General features: G+C 40.9%; 2 protein-coding genes across 12 annotated transcripts in view; one reads left to right on the top strand and one right to left on the bottom strand.

Moving 5' to 3' along the window:
* Positions 1 to 1913: 1913 nt before the first annotated feature.
* LOC141969016 (synaptotagmin-15-like) lies at positions 1914 to 11390 on the top strand. 2 transcript variants are annotated; one of them, XM_074924356.1, is made up of 8 exons: positions 1914 to 1998; positions 4810 to 5002; positions 5681 to 5823; positions 6339 to 6634; positions 7378 to 7548; positions 8099 to 8219; positions 10150 to 10329; positions 11239 to 11390. In XM_074924356.1, the coding sequence occupies exons 1-8, from the start codon at positions 1992 to 1994 to the stop codon at positions 11373 to 11375; spliced, it is 1248 nt and encodes a 415-aa protein (XP_074780457.1). In that variant the 5' UTR covers positions 1914 to 1991; the 3' UTR covers positions 11376 to 11390. The 2 variants fall into 2 exon arrangements, with proteins under 2 accessions (XP_074780457.1, XP_074780458.1); XM_074924357.1 differs by having other exon boundaries at positions 5678 to 5823.
* Positions 11391 to 12749: 1359 nt separating this feature from the next.
* SHLD2 (shieldin complex subunit 2) overlaps positions 12750 to 20431 on the bottom strand; it is a 37489-nt gene continuing 29807 nt past the window's right edge. For 4 of the 10 annotated variants that reach the window (XM_074924347.1, XM_074924348.1, XM_074924346.1 and 1 more), the window contains 4 exons: positions 18764 to 18970; positions 17628 to 17862; positions 15089 to 15204; positions 12750 to 14486 (listed from right to left, as the gene is read on the bottom strand). In XM_074924347.1, the coding sequence (XP_074780448.1) occupies positions 14314 to 14486; positions 15089 to 15204; positions 17628 to 17862; positions 18764 to 18970 (731 nt within the window). In that variant the 3' untranslated portion in view covers positions 12750 to 14313. Of the gene's footprint in view, positions 14487 to 15088; positions 15205 to 17627; positions 18663 to 18763; positions 18971 to 20431 lie in introns of those variants that run through there. The other 6 variants (XM_074924351.1, XR_012634976.1, XR_012634977.1 and 3 more) reach the window with 6 other exon arrangements.

Raw genomic sequence — 20431 nt, 5'->3', positions numbered from 1 at the left:
AATCCTGGTCAAGGCTGGAAGGTGCAGAATATGTATTGGTTAAGGTGATACTTTATCCTTGACATTAACAGACTTGTTAAAATGCCCAAACTTAGGCAGACAGTCTCTTTGGACATTTCCAGAATTCTCTGATACACCAGTGAAGTTACAGTGTGTGGATGTGGGCAGATCAGCATTATGTTATATTTGAACTCAGAGCTGCGCTTTTAAACCAGCAAAGGGAATCTTACCAGCTTCTGGCTGGGAGCAATCAGGACCGTGATCAGTCAGTGTGCACAGAGAAACATCCTTCAGGGGCTGCTCCGGGGCTCCCCTATCCTCACCTGCTGGAAGCAGACACATTCAGACATGTAGCAAGCAGTACTGGTATGGTTGGTTTATATGATTTAATTTTAGTTCCTTCAGGTGTGGTAATATGTAGGATGAAACGGGGAACTTGTAAAGAATTAGGGCTAGAAAGAAGGTTAGTAATCAGAGATAAACGAGGGTATAACTGTGTTCCTCACGTCAGGTATTTATTTTGATTTCCAGCTGGTGCAAGAGCTCAGCACAGACCAGAGATCGGGAACTTTGCGGTGCAGCACAGAATCAAAATTGAAGCTCCCTGCTTAACAACTTTGCCATTAATTCCTTCCACAGGAACTTGTAGGGGGTGAGATCCGCTCCTCCGAGCTCAGCCCATCCCATCCACCAACTGACTTGAACAAGAGCTGAACCAGCAGAGGGTTATTGCTTCCCAGACCTGCACACTTCACAGCCCTCCGCACCGGCAGCACAGCTCCCACGGGTCACGTCCACTCTTCAGTAGCGCCCTGGAACGCGCTGAAGGTGTTTAAAGCAACTTCACCATTCCTCACACAGGCATAAAAGTCATAGAAAGCAGAGAGCTGTTGGTCTTACCACACAAAGCAAAACTTTCAGGTGTCTCAAACCTGCTTACAGATATTATCCAGACATGCACAAAAAGGCTGAGCAAAAAATCTATACTTCAATATTACTATTAATTCAGTCTAGAAATAGGAATAGCAAAAGCATTGACTGGGCAATATTTAATTAATAGCTATGTTAAAATCGCAAGACTGAAGTATATGGAGCTGTTTGGAGTAAAAATGATCTAAATACTTTCTTATGGATGACTCAAAAATTAATAGAAAAAGCTGAACCACACTACATCTAAAAGAGGACATTTTAAACGCCAACTACAAGAATTCTAAGATTCTACAGAAGCCATTAGAATCCTACTGGTTTAATTCCTATGCCTTTCTTTAGCTTTTTGATTAAACGGCACCATGCAAATGCAATAGTTGTGAACAGGACAAGCATGGATAGAACAAGCAGTTGTTAAAGTTATAGATTCTTGTCATGTCGGCTGAGAAACAAGCATTAGCAGGCAAGTAGTAAAGGTGAGTAATTTTGTTTCTGAACTATGCATGGGTAATTTTGTTAGTTAAGAGAAGCTTGGTTATATTTATTATACACACAAGAGATTAGAGATCGTTATATTCATACAGACAAACAGGAAAAGCTGTAATTGCAGTTGTCTAAGCAGACTGGGTTCCTTTGTGCTTACACGTTTCCTTGCCAGTTCCACACAAGCGCACGGTAACTCCTCGCCCACCCGAACGTTCCGAGCTAAGCTGCTAACGCCCATTCGCGAGCACCGCGGTGGAGTTCGAAGCGGCCTCGGGGAGCCCGCGCCGCCCGGGTTTCGGGGCTGTCGGGAGGGGTTGCGGAGCACAACGGCCGCTTCTCCGCGCGTTTCCACAGACACCCACGGCCCGTGGCGGCTGGGGCTGTCCCCGGGGCTGCGCGGGCGCGGAGAGCCGAGCTTAGCCAGGCCAGGCCCGGCCCGGCCCGGGCGCGGCTCCCGCCCGCGTTTCCCGCCTTTTCCCCGTGAGGCGGCGGCGCGGGGCGGCGCTGCCAGAGCGGGGGGCGGCCCCGCCCCGGGCGGAGATGGCACCGCGGCCGTGCCTGCGGCGGCCCGAGCACCCATGCCCGGTAAGTGCCGGTGGGGAGGGAGGGGAGGGCTCCCCCCGCGCCCCCCTGTCGCCGCCAGCCCGCGGCCGCCGGCCGTTGCCGTCCTGGGGAGGCGCGGCCCCCCCGTCCCGCGCGGGGTCAGGGGGCGACTGGGCTCAGAGCGACAGCAAGGGCCAGGAGTTCACCCCCCACCCCCCCAGGGAGTGCCTTTATACTGTAAATGCTAAAAAAGCTGCGGTTTTATGTAGGGATTAAAGCTTTTGCTGGAGAAGGGGCTGGGCGTAACTCCCAAAGGCTTACTGCAAAGTTTAAGAAAAGCTTATTAAAAGCATCTATCATCAGACTCTCAGCAAAAAGGGATCCAGGCCCCAAGGAGACGGATGCTGAGCGTCAGCATTTCTGTGCCAGGATAAACCCCCAGGACAGGCCCCCGGCCCCGTGGGGATGCAGGGGTCGAGCAGGTCTCCCCCCTCTCCCGCTCCCGTGACCCTGTGCCGCAGCAGAATACACCAACTTCTCAGGATGACAGGCAGTTATGTAAAAAGATAACGTATTTTCTTCTGCACACAATGGATTCAACTTATTTCAGTGGTTGATTTTTGTGACTAGTGCTGCCTTGTGCCCTAAGCTACCGGTTCTGTTGCTGATCTAATCACGTAACATGGACTAAAAGTTAAATTTGTCTTACCCTCATTAAACTATTAGTTAGCTTTACTGATATGGGTAAAACTTTACCTTATACCCACCACTGTATTAAAATAAAAAGCAGAATTTGAGACAATGACAGTGGGTGGGTCATAAATACTTAATATCATTCTGCAGCCAACAAATCATGTATATTAAACTCATTAACAAAGAGACTGGAAACTCATTCTCTTCCTCCAAAATCAGTGCGCAGCTGCTGTACTATAAATTGCATTTCAGCACACCTCAGCTTGGTGCCCTTAATGGTAAATGGGGACAAGCTGGTTATAGGGGAACACAGGGCTGCTGCTGAAAGCATTAAAGACTTGGGAATGGAGAGGACAAGTCAGAGTCCTGCTGAGCTTGCCTGAAGTGTTAACCTTTAAAATACTTACGTCAGGCAGTAAAACCACCAGCCCTCTAAACATTTGTATTGTTGATAGTACACTTGTATGAAGCGAACCATTAATTTCTATTAAGTTCACGGGCATTGAACTAAAGCATTTTTCTGCATCTGGCCTTATCTTCAAATAAAATGGCAATCTGACTGAAGACATACTCAAGCATGCCTACAAAACTAAGAGGAAGGAACACACTGAATTTCCACACTCAGGACTGCATTTGTTACGGATTTTCTCATACTGTGCATTCATATGAAAGAAAACTAAGCTACCAGTGTAGCACAACCAGACTTGTCTCTGTGTTAATATTAACCCAGCTATACAAAATAGGCACTTGTTTCCTGCTCCTCAGAATAAGTCTTGTTAATCCTGAAAGCTCTTCAGCCCACCTACCAGTTGCAAGGACAGGCAGGTGCCTGTTGCTGCAGCGTATAACCATGAGCAGGGTGGTTGTGCCGTGATACTGGGAGACATGAGTGATGATCTGACTCGTGGGGAAGCCAGCAGCCAATTCCTGCAGAGAGCTGAGGCAACACACCTGGAGGGGACCTGCAAAATAAGTTGGCTGCTATGACTGTACCAAATGCAGGAAAGCAAGATAGGATCAGATGAAGGCCTTTGAGGCACTAGGGCCAGGTTAATTTTATAGCACAAGGTCTTTACGTAAGTGTTCTGTAGCTGAAGGACATTTCAGATCACTTACTGCAACATGGCAACAGTGAAAAAGATCAGCAGGGCATGTATTTGCAACTCACTTCTTCCTATACTCTTTATAGCTCTAACCAATAAACTCTATCAAGTTAGTTTTGAATTCTTATTCCAAACTACTACTAGACTGATTATTTTGTGCTTGAATTGTCTTTATTTACTTCTATTTTCAGACAGAGGGTATTCTGGTAGGATCAGTTCTCAGTTGATACCTAGTACTAGTTCAGTGGTATGCCAAGACAGTTTGGGTATAAGGTACAGGCAGAAGTGGTCTTTCTAGCCTTTTGCTCTAGCATACTCAACAAACACGAGAAAACTGAGTCCATTATCAATTTTCTACCTTTGGTCTTGTGAGAAATCCTCACAACAGAATTCCTCATGCTCATATTGAAGACATTTATTAATGTTTTATTATTGTGAAAAAAACCAAACCCCAAATTATACAAGACTTGGTTTTATTTGAAGTAATCAAGATTCAGGAAAAAGTGTTTAATGGATACTTAAGTTTGTCTTTACAGATCAGGAAACACATGCATCCTCAGAAAGAAAACAACGCAGAGCTTTGCTTTGTTCCTTGTGCCAGGATCTAGTCTCGGTTCAACATAGATGAATAGTTGGAAGAACAAATCAAACCAAAATAATGGTACCTTTTGTATTAGGTGCTCCCAGGTTTTCTTTCTCTTTTGTTACGAAAGCTCTAGCACTTCTGCAATGCCAAGGTAAATGCTTATGCCAATGTAAAATAAGAGCCCAAACAACTCTTTGGGTTTTGGGGTTTTTTCCTGTCTATAGTCTTAAATCGCAGTTGTTGCCAGCGTATCTGAACACTTTCTAACCTCTCACTACCAGTGTCCTACAACTTCAGGCACTGCATCATGCTATAAGCAAAGACAATGCATGTGAGCAGAATGTTTAGTTAAAAAATATTTTTGGAGTGTAAATCAAGTAAATTTGTCAGTTTCAATATTCCTGTCTACCCCCAGAACATACATAACTTCAATCCTCCTATGATGCTTTTTGTGCTTCTGTGTTTGAACAGAACAAGCAGTTGCTGTTGCTGTAGGTATAATAGGAGGGATACTTTTATTTGTTCTCATTGGAATAACTGCATACCTGCTCTGGAGGAAATTCTGTTGCCTCCTTTCTTATGAAAAGCTCACCAGTTCTGTCAAAACGACAAATGCAGTTTTTCAGAATCAGTCAACTTCTGAAATTCAACTAAAAAGCACAAGGTATGTATTTTTGTTTTGTTTTTAAAACATACACTATTGGTAATTTATTTCAACTTGTAAAATCTCACAAAGGGCTGATCTAAATAAATGTACCTACAGAAATAAACGAGAGCCCTAAATTATATGAAAACATCAGTCATGTTCTCTTTTGTTCCTTTAGGAAACTAATACTTTCTTTATGCATGCAATGATTTTTTCTGATTTACGTAAAAGAGACAGTACATTCAGGTGTAATTGATGAATGGATTGCTTTATCTGTTACCTAGACAAATTTGGCCTGTGTTCCCCTGTCATTCCTGGTGGTCTCATAACGGAGCATCTGAGAACCAAACAATAGAGCTTTGGTTCAAAAAGAAGATTCAGGCAGTTAGTTACTGCAGGGCTTTGGAGCTCAAAACCAAGCAGCTGCAATTAATTCTTCCTTTCCTTTGGAAGATCAGTTCTAAAGGGAAGAAGTGAGGAATCTGTCTGAAGAATTAAGATCTGATGTCCCTTGCTGGACCTCTAGGCATTATACAAATAAAATCGACTGCAAAACAAGGTGTATTTATGTTTTCTACCTGTGCATCTCCATAGAGTTTTTTACAAAATTGTGAGAAAAGTAAATTTAATACTGTTACCAAGTTTGGTTCCCGTATTTCATCTAGAAGTGTCAGTAGCTGTTGCTGTCTTGAGCAGATCCAGAAGCATTCCATTTATCATTCCTCCAACACTGCACGGGCGAGACTGGATTAACCTGACGAAGGAAGGGCACGTTCAGGAAGGCAGTGACCCCTGCGGGATTCCTCAGCCTGGGCCACGCTCATCATTTCATTCTTTGGGTACGGCACTGCAAAAACGGGGCCTTTAAAAGGGGAACTGTGTTATTATGAAATATGGTTATTGGGGCCATACCAGACATAGCATTACGCAGTACAAGCCCGAAACACTCTATGTATACATATACTTTTTATATATATAGGAATTCTGGTCCCACTGCTGTGGGACCTAGCAGAGATGGCAAACAAAGCAATCTCACCTTCTGTGTTTTGTACAGGCACAGTGTGAGTGTAATCCAGAAAATGTCTGAGTGTTGTCCCCACAAACAGCAGCGTGACCAGTTGCAGATTGCTGTACCTAGAACTATCAAGGTACAGTCACAGGAATAAAAGAAGGGAAAGTGGTGCAGCCTACAACTATGCCAAGTTTGAGGGAAAGGAATTAAAATACCATGTTTATGCAAAAATGGATTGTTAATAGAGAGATTAATGAGATTTCCCCTAATACAGCAGTGGTTATAACAATGCCTGCTACAGTCTTAAGACTAATCTGAGCATGCTTCTCTTATTTCATAAAGCTGGAGCTTATGTTGTGGGGACCATTAACCAAGAGCTGTACAAGTTTCCTGAAGACATTAGTGAGACGGATTTTCCTGAAGGCAACATTGGCCGCCTCTGGTTCTCTGTAGAATACGAGCAAGAGTCAGAAAGGCTCCTTGTCTCCTTGATCAAAGCCAGAAAGCTGCAGCCTCCTGATGATTCCTGTAGTCCGTTTGTGAAAATCTACTTGCTGCCCGATGAAAGAAGCTACTTGCAGTCCAAAACAAAACGCAAAACCCTTAACCCGCAGTTTGATGAAAACTTCATTTTTCAGGTACTTTTCCTTTTGGTGAAGCAGATCTTTGTTTACAAATAGTGACTTGTCAAACTACAGTACATGTTTTGTGAAAAACAATTTTCTACAAACTTCTGCCAAGATACAAGCAGTTTCCACTAGAGATAGGATTTATTACTGGGGCTTCTGCAGGTCTGTGGCTCCAGAACTGATCTTACTTGTGGCCTGCACCAGAGCTGAGGATTCCAGAGCTTGCCCTGGGAATGATGAAAACTCTAGTTTGAACGATGGCTGAACTGTTCATCCTAGCAGCTCTAGAAGTCCAGAAGCAACCAATACTGAACTAATGCTTTCATATAGCTTTTAGTCTCTTTGCTGTGGAAGTAGGCTAGAAACTAGAACTCGTGAGATGCCTGGTACGCTGTTTGTATAGTGCTGTGAAGCTAGGAGCTTGGCTTCTTATGCCAAGAGACTTTCAGCAGGTGTCATAATACAAAAAGCTTTAAAACCAGAAAAGTTCATGTTTTAGACAACTGAAAAAGGAATGTTTACAGATTTCTAAACATTTGTGTCTGGAAGTAAATCTGTGTTTTAGCTCGGATCTGTAGACTTCTGCATAGCTAAAACCTTAGGCAAATTCAGAAAGTGGCCTGTAAATAATCAAAGGAAATCCCCACCTACCTTTAACAGACTTTGAAAAAGTCTTCCTTTGAAGTCATGCTAGAGTAGGAAAGTATGAGTTGGTTTATAATTATTAATATATTCTTCCTTTTCCTATACAGGTTTCCAGTAAAATGTTGCTGCAAAGGACTCTGAAGTTTTTGGTTTATCATGTTGATAAACAGAAGAAGCATCATCTCCTAGGCCAAGTTATCTTCCCACTAAAAAATGAAACATTAACTGATGACAACAAACTAGTCATATGGAGAGATCTGGAGAAAGAAAACTTGGAGGTAAGTGACATCAGGCTGCTTGGCATTGTGGAACTTCCACCATCTTACAAGTACTGGAGGAGTACAGCTGACGTAGTTGGATCAAATGCAAAAGTATTTGATAAACATTTGGAATCAAAATTCCCATGTTACCAACCTGCAGGTCCATAGCTGTTGGACAGGGATTATCCAACTGCTCAGAAAGTCATGAGTCATGTTACAAGACAGTTACCTAAGAAAGCACCTTTTGTTATTTGCCCCTGTTTTGAGTTAGTAAGAGCAGAAAAAAAGCAGAAGAGGCAAGGAAACAGGCATCACCTGGAAGAGAGAGTAATTCAGAGGTTCGGGAAGGCTGATTAATTGGTTCTATCAAGTGTCACAACAGCATAAAGCAAAGCTATTCCAATTCACTCACATGCCTTAGTGTGGCAGTTCTGCCACACTAAGGCATGTGAGTGAATTGGTATAGCTTTGCTTTATGCTTAGTATGAAGTAAAACTTCCTCCCCTGCCTTTGCCTGTGTGAAGAGAGTTTTCAGGTATGTTTGACAGATGTTCCTCTGCTTCCACAGCCTCCTTCAGAGTATGGAGATATCCAGTTCTCCCTCAGCTACAACGACTACCTGGGCCGTCTCACCGTGGTGGTTCTGAGGGCAAGGGGGTTAAAGCTCCAGGAGGAGAGCCACGCTGTCAGTGAGTGTGATTTCCTCCCTGCTATCAGCTCCACAATTCCTGTTTTAATTTGCTCCTTCCTCATCTGACCACCCAGGCTTGCGCTGAAAAGAGCACATAAACATCTGGGTGATTTAATTTGGAAACAAGCCGTACTTTGTTACTGGGGTAATTAGATTTTGATAGCTCAGTTCTGCTATGTTTTGGTTTTGTTTCTTAACAAACGGCTTGTCTTGTGTCACCAGTAGCAAATGTATTTTGTCCTGCTTTAACAGAGTGAGCAACATCCCTCTGCTGCACTCCAATCCAGAGAAGGTAGCGTTTCGGGGGATACTGGCATTTACAGAGTTGCCTCAAAGCAAAAGCCCAGAGGTAACAGCTGCAGGACAACTGCTTATGCTGCACAGCTGTCCTGGGGAGACCTGAACGGGGACAAAATTCCCAGTTTAGGTCAGCCTGGCTGTTGTTCAAAGGACCATGGCATGGAATCACAATTTTCTCCCTTACTGCAGTGGGGGCTTTCCTGGTACGTCATGCTCATGTGTCCTTGCCCTCAGATGTTGAGTGTAGGGGTTACCTCAAAATGCTGTTTAAAACCTAAACACTCAAAAATATAGGTGGAAGAGACAAACTTGTGTTTGAATCTGTAGTGATTTTTTTAAAGGGCTTTGAAACTAAACAATATAAACACAAAACAGACCCAGCGGTTAAAAAGAAAAAAGAGGTTTAGTTCTCTATATACACACCAGCTATGAAGTTTTTTTGGTATCCGAGTGGGCTGTTACCAGGATGTTTAACTTGAGGAATGATGCCCTCTAAATGAGTAAATTACATTCATAATGTTATTTCCTTTGATAATGCCCTTCAAATATGATTTAGGGTCTCCAGATTCTCTGGTAAATCCTGAAGAAACTGGAATTAAAAGTCTTCTGTAAAAGTAATGATAAGTCAGTCTTTGTGTAAGTAGTTTACATAGTAACTCTTTCCATACATAGCACTCAGGTAGAAGTTCTGTTGTAAAAAGAAATCTGTTCTGGTAATCCTGCACCCTCTGGAGCTGTAATGAGAGCCTGCTGGATCTGTGGAAGTACCAAGAAGACGTTAGGAGTCAGTCCTGACATTTCTAATCATTCTTGCTATACAGATGAACGTTAATGAACTGAATAGCAGGGAGCAATAAACACAGTAGCAGCCTGGAATCTATTAGTGCTCCCCTGGAAAAGAAACAGCCATCAATTAAGATGAAATTTCTACATGCTTGTCACTAAATTTTGTAGAAGGGTAGGGAAGAATGGAAAATTTCTTTTTGCTTTGGATCTCATCATCAAAGATCTACTGAATAAGACCATAACACAATACAGGGTCCTTCCAGGAAGCAAAGCAAAATATTTTTGTTGTTCTTGTTCCCACATTCAAGCACAATTTTTGTTGTATTTTCTAGAAGAGCAGAGATGACTGAGCTTCTCCTCAAATTTTCTACAGAATCTCTTACCACAGGGCTAGAAGCCATGAGTACAACCTTTTGTTTAAGGATTCTTTGGCTAGAATCCATTCCCCTGAAACGTATCCAACCCCATGGCTCCTCCCTCACAGCCTCCCTGGTGTTGGATCAAATACATAAAATTACCTACTGACCCAACATACCAAGCCTTCCAAAAAGTCTCCATCGGATGAAGGGAGGGTACAGAACATAAGATCAAGGATGCAGGGTGAGTCTATGACTGCTCCTTTGAACAGCTCTAGAATTGGAAGGCGTACTGCAAAACTGCACCTCTAGTACTTTGTGCGCTCCCTGCTTAACGTTACGCACCGCCGTGCTGCCATGGACATCCCATGAACCATTCAAGATTTAATTTTATACTTACTATTGACTCCTGAAAGCATGAAATTCCTTAAGCCTTCGCCCAGCTGCCTCTGATGTATTTTCTTCTTGACTTTCTTTTTCTCCAAGGTGTGTACGTCAAAGTCTCACTAATGAACCATAATAAATTCATCAAAAGTAAAAAGACAGCAGCTGTTCTGGGATCTCCCAATCCAGTGTATAATGAAACCTTCAGTTTCAAGGCAGATCAGACAGAGCTGGATACAGCAAGCCTGAGCCTATCCGTGCTCCAGAGTACCAAGGGAGACAGTAAGCTATATTCATTATTACAGATGTCAGAAATCTCTTACATATTGCAGAGATATTTAAACCTGGGAGGAACTAATTCCTTTTCAGCAGTGATCATAAAAACATATAAAAGGTTTAGGGTATTTCCCAGGCTGTTTCTCTAAAAAGCAGAACAACTTATTTGCAGTAAGCGTATGTCCATCTTTCAGAAGCTACAGATAAAATTAATGGAATATGAATAAAATAACTGGAGTCTAGTCACTGTCAGTACAAGGTGCTGTACTTTTGTTCCAGTATCCCAAGAAAACAGGCTCATGCAATTACATTCTGTGATTATACACCTGTGTGTATAATCCCCAACCTCCAAAATTTTGAAGCCATTCACTGTTTCTAACCAAATTTGAAAGAGGAACAGGAATTTTAATTATCACAGCGGTTCAAGTAGTGAGAAAGAAGAGAGAGATATTACAAACATCCCCATTCCCTGGCAGAAGACCTGATGCCTGAGGTCACCTCTTACTAATTGTCAGAGAATCCATTAAGCATTTCTGCTTACAGAAGCAAACCAGAATTAAATTATTTCCATTGCTCACAAGGAAAACATCTCCCTGCATTGCAAACATCATGTCAATAACGAGACATTAAAATGCTCGTTTGGATTCACACACTCCTAAAAAGATTCCTTTCAGGTGAGATTTAGGCCTGAACTGACTAAATACTCACTGCGACACCTTTTAATGCTGAAACTTAGCATGCAGAAACTACAGAACTTGAAATCTAGAGTGAATTCCTTGATGAAAATTTTGATTTAAAAATAACTTTCAGAACATGCATTTAAGAAATACAAGTTAATATTCTAATTTAGGTAAGGATTTCAGAGAAGCACTCACGGGGGCTAATCACTAACTGCTTTCTTTTTTTCCCCCCCAGAAACACATCTGCTAGGACGTGTAGTAGTTGGGCCTTTCATGTACACTCGTGGCAAAGAGCTAGAGCACTGGAATGAAATGATCAGCAAGCCCAAGGAGTTGGTTAAACGATGGCACACTCTCTGCCACAGCACATAAACAGCATGGATAAAAAACCTTAACGTGGAAAAGCTCTTGCTATCTTTCATAATCTAACGATAAAGGGTACAAAACCTTTGACCCTTTATACTCCTATCTAGACAAGAATAAAATAAGTAACTTCGTTCCTTGCCCCAACACAAAGAGAAAACTTAGTCCCTGGTAAGCTGGAACTCTTTATCTTTCCTCTCTTCAAAATATATTTCCAATTAATTAAAATGCAGAGTAAACAAAACAGGAAGACAAACACGGTCTCTCAGTATTCGTTATTTTGACTAGTAAATTCCAATTTGTGGTCGTGAGTTCTGGGCACAAGTGATCATCCATTGTGGACAGAACCCATGTGGACATGACCCCAGAATTGTCAGTGATACCAGGCTGAACTCCCCACGGCACTGCATCACCCCAGACAGAACCTTCACCCGAAGGGCTGGAAGCCCAGTAAGCATCCGAAACAGACCAAAGATGTTGACTGACTACTAAATTTACAATTTATTTAAAATCGCAGCATTGTATTTAAAACCTCTTCTGCACACGGTTGGTGAAAAGCACTGATGGTTTATGGATCGCAAAGCCAAGAAGCCCCTGTTCTCAGCACAGGGCATTTCTTGCAGTAATTCAGTTGGATCTTTCCAGCCGACCTCAACATACAACACTTGGGAGGGAGACAAATAACAGAGGCCCTGAGGTCACAAACCACTGAGGGCTTGCAGGAGCACTGGAGTTCTCTGAGAACGCAATGGAAGGGACCTGTCCTCTCCTTACATACTTCTCCCTAAACATGTCTCTCGGAGGGGGAACACTGATACAGAACCTTGGGTTTTACCTGTATGACCACTGTTACAGTGAAAATCCAATTAGCTTAACCCCCCAGGACATACACCTGGTTTAGTGGTAGAGTTTTCTTTGTTAATTACTCTTCTATAAAATAATTCAGAGCAATTGTTTCTAATCAGGACGTTCTTCTCTTCAGCCTGTTTTTTGTCAAGTCACATGAAAATAAAAAGTGCTTTTACAGTGAGTGAAATTCAGTCATTGCAAGTCTCTTGAATCCTCCTTTTACAAAGCTGTGATTACCTTTAGCACAATTCATTAACAGTAGCAAAATTAAGTTTTCATTCTTGATCATCAGATGAGGACGCTACAATTAGTCTCTTCTGTGAGTGGTTTCTCCCTTGCCCTAAGCTCAACTTTGTGGAATTGATCATTCCTCTACGGCATCTCCGCAGCGTTTCCTTTGTATAAGGAGCTACCCGGTTTCTTCTGGAGATTCTGTCCTCTGGAGACTCTGTGCCTCATCTGCACACCAGCAGCGAGCGGGTTTGGGGGTCTGTCCAATACTCCTCTCAGCTATCCTGGCACAGCAGGAAATCGATTTGGCCCACGTAAGATCAGCATTTCTATGCTTGTTGACAAAACTGGCTGTCTCGGAGATAGACAGAAATACTGGGGAATTATTTTATCACAAGAGAGCTAGGGCTCAAACCAAAGACTAAGGTTGCTATAAGAAGCAGAGCTACACAAACTTGTTTGATCAACAGAATCTGACCAGACTGATCAGCACAAAGTAGTTAAATACAGAAATAAGTGACAGTGTGAAGCTTCAGCTGAGAACTTCTTCAGTCATCCCGTAATCCTTAGGATTCTAAAATCAGACTGATAAGAAATATTACTGCCTTCCCCTTTATTGGTACACATGGCTTACACAAAGCTCTAACCAACATCATTAAAAACCCAACAGTCCCAAACTGCTTTCACAAGATACAAGCACCAAGAAACGTGGCTACTCAGTTGTGAGCAGCCACTTCCAAGAAACAGCACGTGAAAGCTACTCAGCCGTGTGACTTGCATTATAATACATTTGACAACTTGATTGATCCAATTCAGTTTTGAGAACCATCCTGTGTTTGAAGTCTGAGGACAGCTGAAACAGTGTATGTGGAAACTGATCTTAAAAATGAGAACAGTGCAGGTAAAGACTTGCAAGGATCTACCCAGACACCAAATATGATTCACCCCACACAGTTTTTACCAGCCTCTCTAAGAAGCACAATTTATATCGGAGAAAAATACTGACCTCGGTATTTAATTGCTTTTGCGGAGTGTTTGTTACATCATGAAGTCGCATGCAGCCATCATTTACTGATAAAAATCACTATCAGAACACACTACAGCTTTAACAAGAATTAAATTAATTTATAAATCTGATCAAGCTGGGAGAAAGTTTTGCAGACCAGCATTAAACTGATTAAACTGGCTTAAGGTGATTATTTGCCAGCTTATGCTAGATAAAGACTACAACAATAAATACTGCAACAATTAAATCATTTAAAGGGTCCATGAAAGAATGCACCAGTTTAAACTGTTTAAAACCACTTAATTAAATTTGTGCAATAATTTCTAGATTAGACTCAGTGAGACAGTTTGTTTTACAAGAAAAAACAAGGGCAGCAAAATTGCTGATGGTAAATGGCAGAAATTCTGCTGTCAGAAGAAAAGCAGCCACAACAGCAAAGGAAAGCCATAACCAAGTTACAGATAGTCTATAGGATAAGACAAATTAAAATCTTGTAACTAAATATTACTGAATTGTGGCTGTCTTCCTCTAATCTGCCATATCTGAGAAAAATTCAGTCTCTCAACACTAGTGAGCTTTTCTGGGGAGAAAAAGACAACAAATACTTAATAGGAGTTTATTAAGATAAAAATATGTATAAAAATACACTTTATGGCAATTTATCAGTATTCCAGCAGCGTATACACTATTAGCAGATATTTCATAACAGTCCTTTCGGGGTTTTTTTTTATAAGTTAAAAACAAAGTCCTTTCTTGTACTTTTAAAGAGATTCGCTTCCTTGAGCTAATTCGTTTTTCTTCTGTTCACCATCTGTATGTTGCTACGGTTCCTGTGAGTTACTTGCTGCAGGGGCCAACGCTTCAAAGACCAGGATGAAAATCTAGCAGATGGAAATCCTTTTGCAAAGGATAGCTGTTTTCATCTAGCACAAAATGGCTCCGAATTTCCAACAAGTAGGACGCTTCTGTATCTGCGAGCAGGCAGTGACAGAGGTCTGCGACTACCGTGCCGTAGGTCACATCTGAGGAGGGCACTGCAAAAGACAGGACAATCCAACGGACTCTTTATTTTCACAATAGCACCTAACATTCAGGTTCCACCTCCACGAAAGCTACAACGATTCACTGGAGTGCAGCTCAACATCTGAATAGAAAACTAGATTTTGTTTTTAATAATTTTTTTAAATAATGTGCTATGACTATTTCTCATTAAACTGTAACACCCGTGAATCACGTAAAACACTTCTCAGGAAGTCAAACGGGATGTATCAAGGGAATCTGTCTGAAACACTGCTTATTTACAGCATGAAAGCACGTCAGCTATTTCTAAAAACTGCTAAGAGATTCTATTCTGCATAGAAGGAATCCATTTAATTACTGAATACTTGGTGATATAAGAAATGTCCATATCTCATCTCTTGTTGCTCTCCCAACTCTGAACTTCTGAGTTGGTCAGACAGTAACTGACGTGTTCTCCTTGAGGTTGGTTTTTTTTTGTAAGTCTCATACAATACGGGTAGTTATCTTATTTCCAGAGCAATCTCATCCCAATTCTAAACTGTCAATAATTTAAAATTTTACTCCCATTGGGAACTTTGCTGCCTGTTTCTATCACAAGCCATTCATGAAACAGTACCTACTAATCTGTTCAGCCAGTCTGCAGGAATATTGAGGAAGATTTTTTCTATCAACTCAGACACCACATGAACATAAATTTCATATCCTCCATCTTCTACTGTCATCAAAGCAGGTCTAGATCAGAAAACAAAAGACTCTTGAAAGTTGGCAGCTAAGTTTTTTTGATTGAAGCAAAATATCTGACTGAAAGCAATAAAATGTAGTATCACCCCCCAACATAACACCGAGAATTAGAAAATCTCTGCGCATTCATCTCTGTCAAATCTGCAGAGTTGGAATGAGTTTGAGATATATACACTGAATTTACCACTCAACGTTCAAATAACTTCTAAAGCTATCAAGTAAGCCTTACGTACAGACAACTGCAGAAAATGATGCTTTAGCAATTGCTGGAAGACAACGAAAGCCGCACTGTTATGAAGTTAGTGTCGTGTATGACTTTGAGCTTTATATATTTAAAGTATAAATGTGAATAAGGGAGTATATGTACCTACAAATACACGCGGTGTACATAAAGATTTGAAATGCAAAGGAGGGACACAAGCTCAGGTCTATCACTTGGAATTGTATCATCTGTATCAGCATCACCTAATATCGCCTGTCTTAATCTACAGGTTCATAGCCACTCCACAAAACCAAGGCAGTATCTCCTGTACTGTGACAGATACCAGATGGTTTTATCTACCACTGAACAAGTATAAATCCCCCCTCTTCCTGGCAACCATTTTCTACACAGGCTATGGTCTGCAGACGGAATGAACCTGGTGAGGGGCTGCTCTCCCACAAGCACTGGTCTTCCCAAATTTTGCTGTTTCACAAGATTCGAAAGCGATGCCGGATAACAAGCAATTGGTATGAAGCAATCATTTTTTCAGTACAGGTATTCCTCGTATTTCAAGTGTTTGTCTTTGCAGCCTGTCATTACTGATGCCATACCTTTTATATTGCTCCCCCAAGTAAATCCTTGCTATTGTTTTTCGCTACACTTGTGTGAGATGAAACTCTTACAGTCCTCTATAGTGTTGTTCAACAGGTAGCTTCTGGTTGCTTTCAAGCTCCTGAGTGATTTTACTAAGCCTAACTGCTTATACAGCTGATGCAGGTTCTACCCAACATATGCTCTTTTTATTGCTAGAAATAGAGCATAGTGAATTTACTCCTCCTCACACTGAGGGATTCAAACCAATCTGTGATTAGAGAACATGAATCATCAAACTACAGAAAAAATGTCATTTTCTGCTAGTTGTGCATACAGTTTTATAAACAAGACTGTCACTAACCATTGACATTACCAAGCTGCTGAGCAGCACGATAATGCTAGGACAGCATACTTGGTTAATAAGGTAATTGCATTTTAACAAGATATTTCTTTAGCAAGATTTTTCTCCTGTTAAGAAGTAAATGTACTAAGCTACCCTGCAGTACAGAATCTGGAAGCACTACCAAGGAGATGCATTCCTACTAAACTAATCAGAGCAAAATTTCAGTGCAAAGATGACAGACTTTTCTTTGAAAATTTTTAAGTTCCACACCAAGATGTGTTCACGTGCTGAGAGTACAAACATGGAAAGTCTTTATCTTTTTTCTATCACTTTTTGTGCAAGAGTAAACGGAGGCCTTTCAGGACCACACGAGAGGTCATAATCTAATGAAAGAGGGGGGAACCTTTTCAGTTAAGAAAAAGCTTTGCACTTAATCCTCTCTCATAGGAAATAAATAGCATATAAACTTAAAGATGCAAGACTCCTTTGGATAGAAGAAAAAGACATTCACTAACTTACTTGGCTAATGAGATTCTAGTACTTAAAGCCAAGTGAGAAACTACTGAGTATGCAATGATTCATGAAACTCACTATGAAACAGTTTAGGAATATTTTTAGAAAGAGTTTTAATAGAAAATTTACATATTCTAGAATTCTATTATGTCTGTGACTGTCTCAGCCTTCTCCACCTACACATCTTTCAAGTCACTCCGATACTTATATTTCAGAAGCCCAAGATAAATTTAAGACTTGAACAATTAGTTAATAATGTTGCTCCTATAGCAACTGGATCTGTTTATTTTGTCCGAGTATGTGCGTGTACATCTTGTCTCACAGTGCCATCTGCTGATAACTCACTATCTCTACTCTCTATGAGAATGTTTATTGAAAACAGTTGTTAATATTCTGCAAGGCTAAAATTGATTAATCGGTTTAAAAATATGGTTGTGCATTCACACGATCTCAAACTGAGGCTGGAACAAGATGCCCAAGGAGTTTTCTGTTGGTCCTCAAGGTTCTACTCCATTGCAGCTTAGTGACACGGTACTGAGTAAACCTTGTACTGTATGATGTAGTATTCAAAGAAATTAAAAAGTTAAATAATGGAAATATAATACAGCAATTCAAGAACAGCTCCTTGAAAAGTCATTAGAAAAACAGGAATTGCTAACCCCACCTTAAATACAGCATTTTAAATATGGGGGAACTTAAAATGGAGAAAGTTGTAGTTTACTCCTCTAACAGTACACATTATTTTAGCTTTATTTAGTTTACCTGTAGAAGGTTTTTACTTTGTTGTATGGCAAACATCTAATACACTGCTGGTAGATCCTGTTCTCATCTGCCTGTAGCTCCAAACCACATTTAGCACAACCTGAATATGTTATCAAAGGCAGAGAAGCCAAAACACGCTCCAGGGACGTGTCAGCACAGAAGCTGAGTTGCTTGTACTGACCCGTTGAAATGGTGAACTTCAGTTGTGAGATACGGGCTTTCACCTGCATCACTCCTAAAAAACAACAATTTCCATCAGAATGACATACACTTATTATAACTGAAAAGAAAAGCAAGAGTTACAGCTGATTCAAACCCAAAATAATTACCAATAAAACTCTGATTTTTTAAATTTTTTTTCCTTTAGCAGGACATACTCATATCTTTAGAGATCATTTATACATTGAAAAATCACTGTGCTTAAATATTATTTAACAACGTGTGGAAGTACTGCATGTTCAGGTACTGTTGTGGTAGATCCCACTGTAGAAGAGCCTGAAGAAAAGATCAAGAGATTAGAATTGTCCAAATAATTTCCAACTGCTTTTCTTACACGTTAATTCAGAGACACTGAAAAGCTCAGCTTTAACAACTTACCCTTCCACTATTTAGACATAAACTAGAGTTAAAAGCTGCAACACCAACTTTATTTAGTTACTTCTTAATGTTTAACACCAACCTTAGCAATCTTCTAGATTTATCTGGGAGGGGGTGACTGTGTAAATGTATTCTTTGTTCTTTTGTAACAGGTTTTCAATAGTAGTTTTTACTTTACTCTTGCTTTAGAGAATTCCAGTTTTGAAGAAATACTATTTGACAAACTTTCGGTGATTGATCCCATCATTACCAGACGGGTTGGCGTGGAAAACAAAAGGCAGCACTTCTCCCTGCGTCCCAAAGCACCAGACACACACCTCTCACCTCTGGGCTCACTGAAGGAAGGCTGCATTCACACCTCGGCTGGGCACTGAGCAGCCTCCAGAAGAAATTCAGACTCCCAGAACTAACTCCCAGGCTTCAGACTCCCAGAGCTAACTTAAAAACACACCAGCATTTTATTAGATCAACAGAGCATCTATTTTGCTCAGTCACGCACTGCACAGCAGACACTGCGGAGCTATGGGTGACAACTATACCTGAGCATTTTTCCTCCAGATGTGCTGAGAGCTTTGTCATCTGCAGAACGGATTTTTTGCTTTTCTGAAACTTCTCCCTAAATTCAATCGCCCTTTTGTCATCATCAAACAAGCACTCACAGGATGACCATGGAGTTGTGTGCAGTTCAAAGTCACCCGAGACAGAACTATGTTGGACCAGAAGGTATTGAAAGTCCCATATGTGATCTACAGAACAAAAAAGCAAAACAGAAGAGTTTACTTTCTCTAACCTGGTTAATTTATAGAAAACCAGAGTCACAAGATTGAGAAACAAATCAGCAAGGCACTCCCATATGGCGGGCTCTGGCAACTTTGATGACACGTAGGGTTTTCCCTTTCCCTATAAACTTTGCATGAGCCCTCCCATAACAGAATGAGGCTTTTATTTCCTTTGTACTGAATTCAGCTTTCAAGACAACTCAAATTTTGAAAAAGAAAACAGTTCTGAAATTTCCTGTCAGCCCTAATAAGGAAATCTTCGTGTTATTAGTCAACTTCCATCTTTAATACATCCCTGGTTTTCACTCTTTTACTTCCATAATGCTCTGATTTTTAAAATATTTATTTTCTTTCTTCCAATTGACTCTGTAATAAAAAAACACCTTTAAAATGGAGATTACAGAAGAGTAATATCTTTTGTTTTGTCCTTCACTTTGTTGTAAGAATCCAGTATTCACCTACTAATCAAATCTGAAAACCATTTAGGCTACTTTTTCCCATGTTTGCTCAAGCTGAAAGTTGCAGCAAAAAATAATCAGTTTTGGAAATAAGGTTAGAAAAATACATTTAAAAAAAAAAAATGCTTTCAAGTATCTAAGCATTTTATTAGCATGTTTTAGCACTTCCGTATCTTTGATTAGTCTGATTTTTGGTGGTAACTTGCTAAAACTGCAAGCTCCCAAAAAGTTTGCTGTCAGACACAGTGTTTTATATTAAAATACTCAAAAACCCTTCTCTGAGCATCAGTCTAGTTTCATGCACCTCTTATCTGACCAGAGATCTTGCAGCCCCCCAGAACTGAGTATGCTCCAGTCCAAGGCAAGATTCAGCAGTAACACTACAGCAACAGTGAGAGAAAATCTAAACAGGAGGAAACGAAGAGGCACTTTGCAAGAGGACCCACATACAGGAATCAGAGGACAGAGCCATGCCCATAACTTGGGTACAAGATTTGGCTGACAGCTGAATTTAACCTGTTATTCAGATCTTTGACATTCCCCTGCTGATTAGAAAACTGATCACAAAACGTGAGTAAACTATAAGTAACTAAGTTTACAGAAATGCATTTAATGAAATAAATCTTTTTTTGGTAATCTAAACCAGATGAGCATAAAGCATGGACTGAATGTCTGATGACTGTACACTGGAAGATTAGACTGATTTTTAGCAAGAGATGAAAAATAAATTTAACTTTTACTGGAAACATTTTTTAGATGCTCTGGACCTGTTCAGTCTTACACACTTTAAGTATGTAGACAGTTTAAATTACAAGTCTCCACACCCTCCTCTGCCAGCCTGTGGGGTTTCCAATCTGCTAGTAGAACCAGGAAGCACACCCCAGAGCTGTGCTGTGGCTCCCAGCCAGGGGGGACGTCGTGCACCTCCCCACAGCCACCCACACTACCGAGCTGTTGTGCTCTATATGCT

This window comes from Athene noctua, chromosome 21 (genome assembly GCF_965140245.1).
Source record: "Athene noctua chromosome 21, bAthNoc1.hap1.1, whole genome shotgun sequence".
Lineage (NCBI taxonomy): Eukaryota > Metazoa > Chordata > Aves > Strigiformes > Strigidae > Athene > Athene noctua.
Note: the sequence above shows the minus strand (reverse complement) of the source record. Positions and strands in the feature narration are given on the sequence as shown.

What these genes read in the sequence shown, in the direction of transcription:
- LOC141969016 (XM_074924357.1), top strand. An exon ending in ATTCAACTAAAAAGCACAAG is followed by an intron (nt 5,003 to 5,677) that starts GTATGTATTTTT and finishes TGCTGTCTTGAG; the next exon opens with CAGATCCAGAAGCATTCCAT. An exon ending in CCAGAGTACCAAGGGAGACA is followed by an intron (nt 10,330 to 11,238) that starts GTAAGCTATATT and finishes TTTCCCCCCCAG; the next exon opens with AAACACATCTGCTAGGACGT.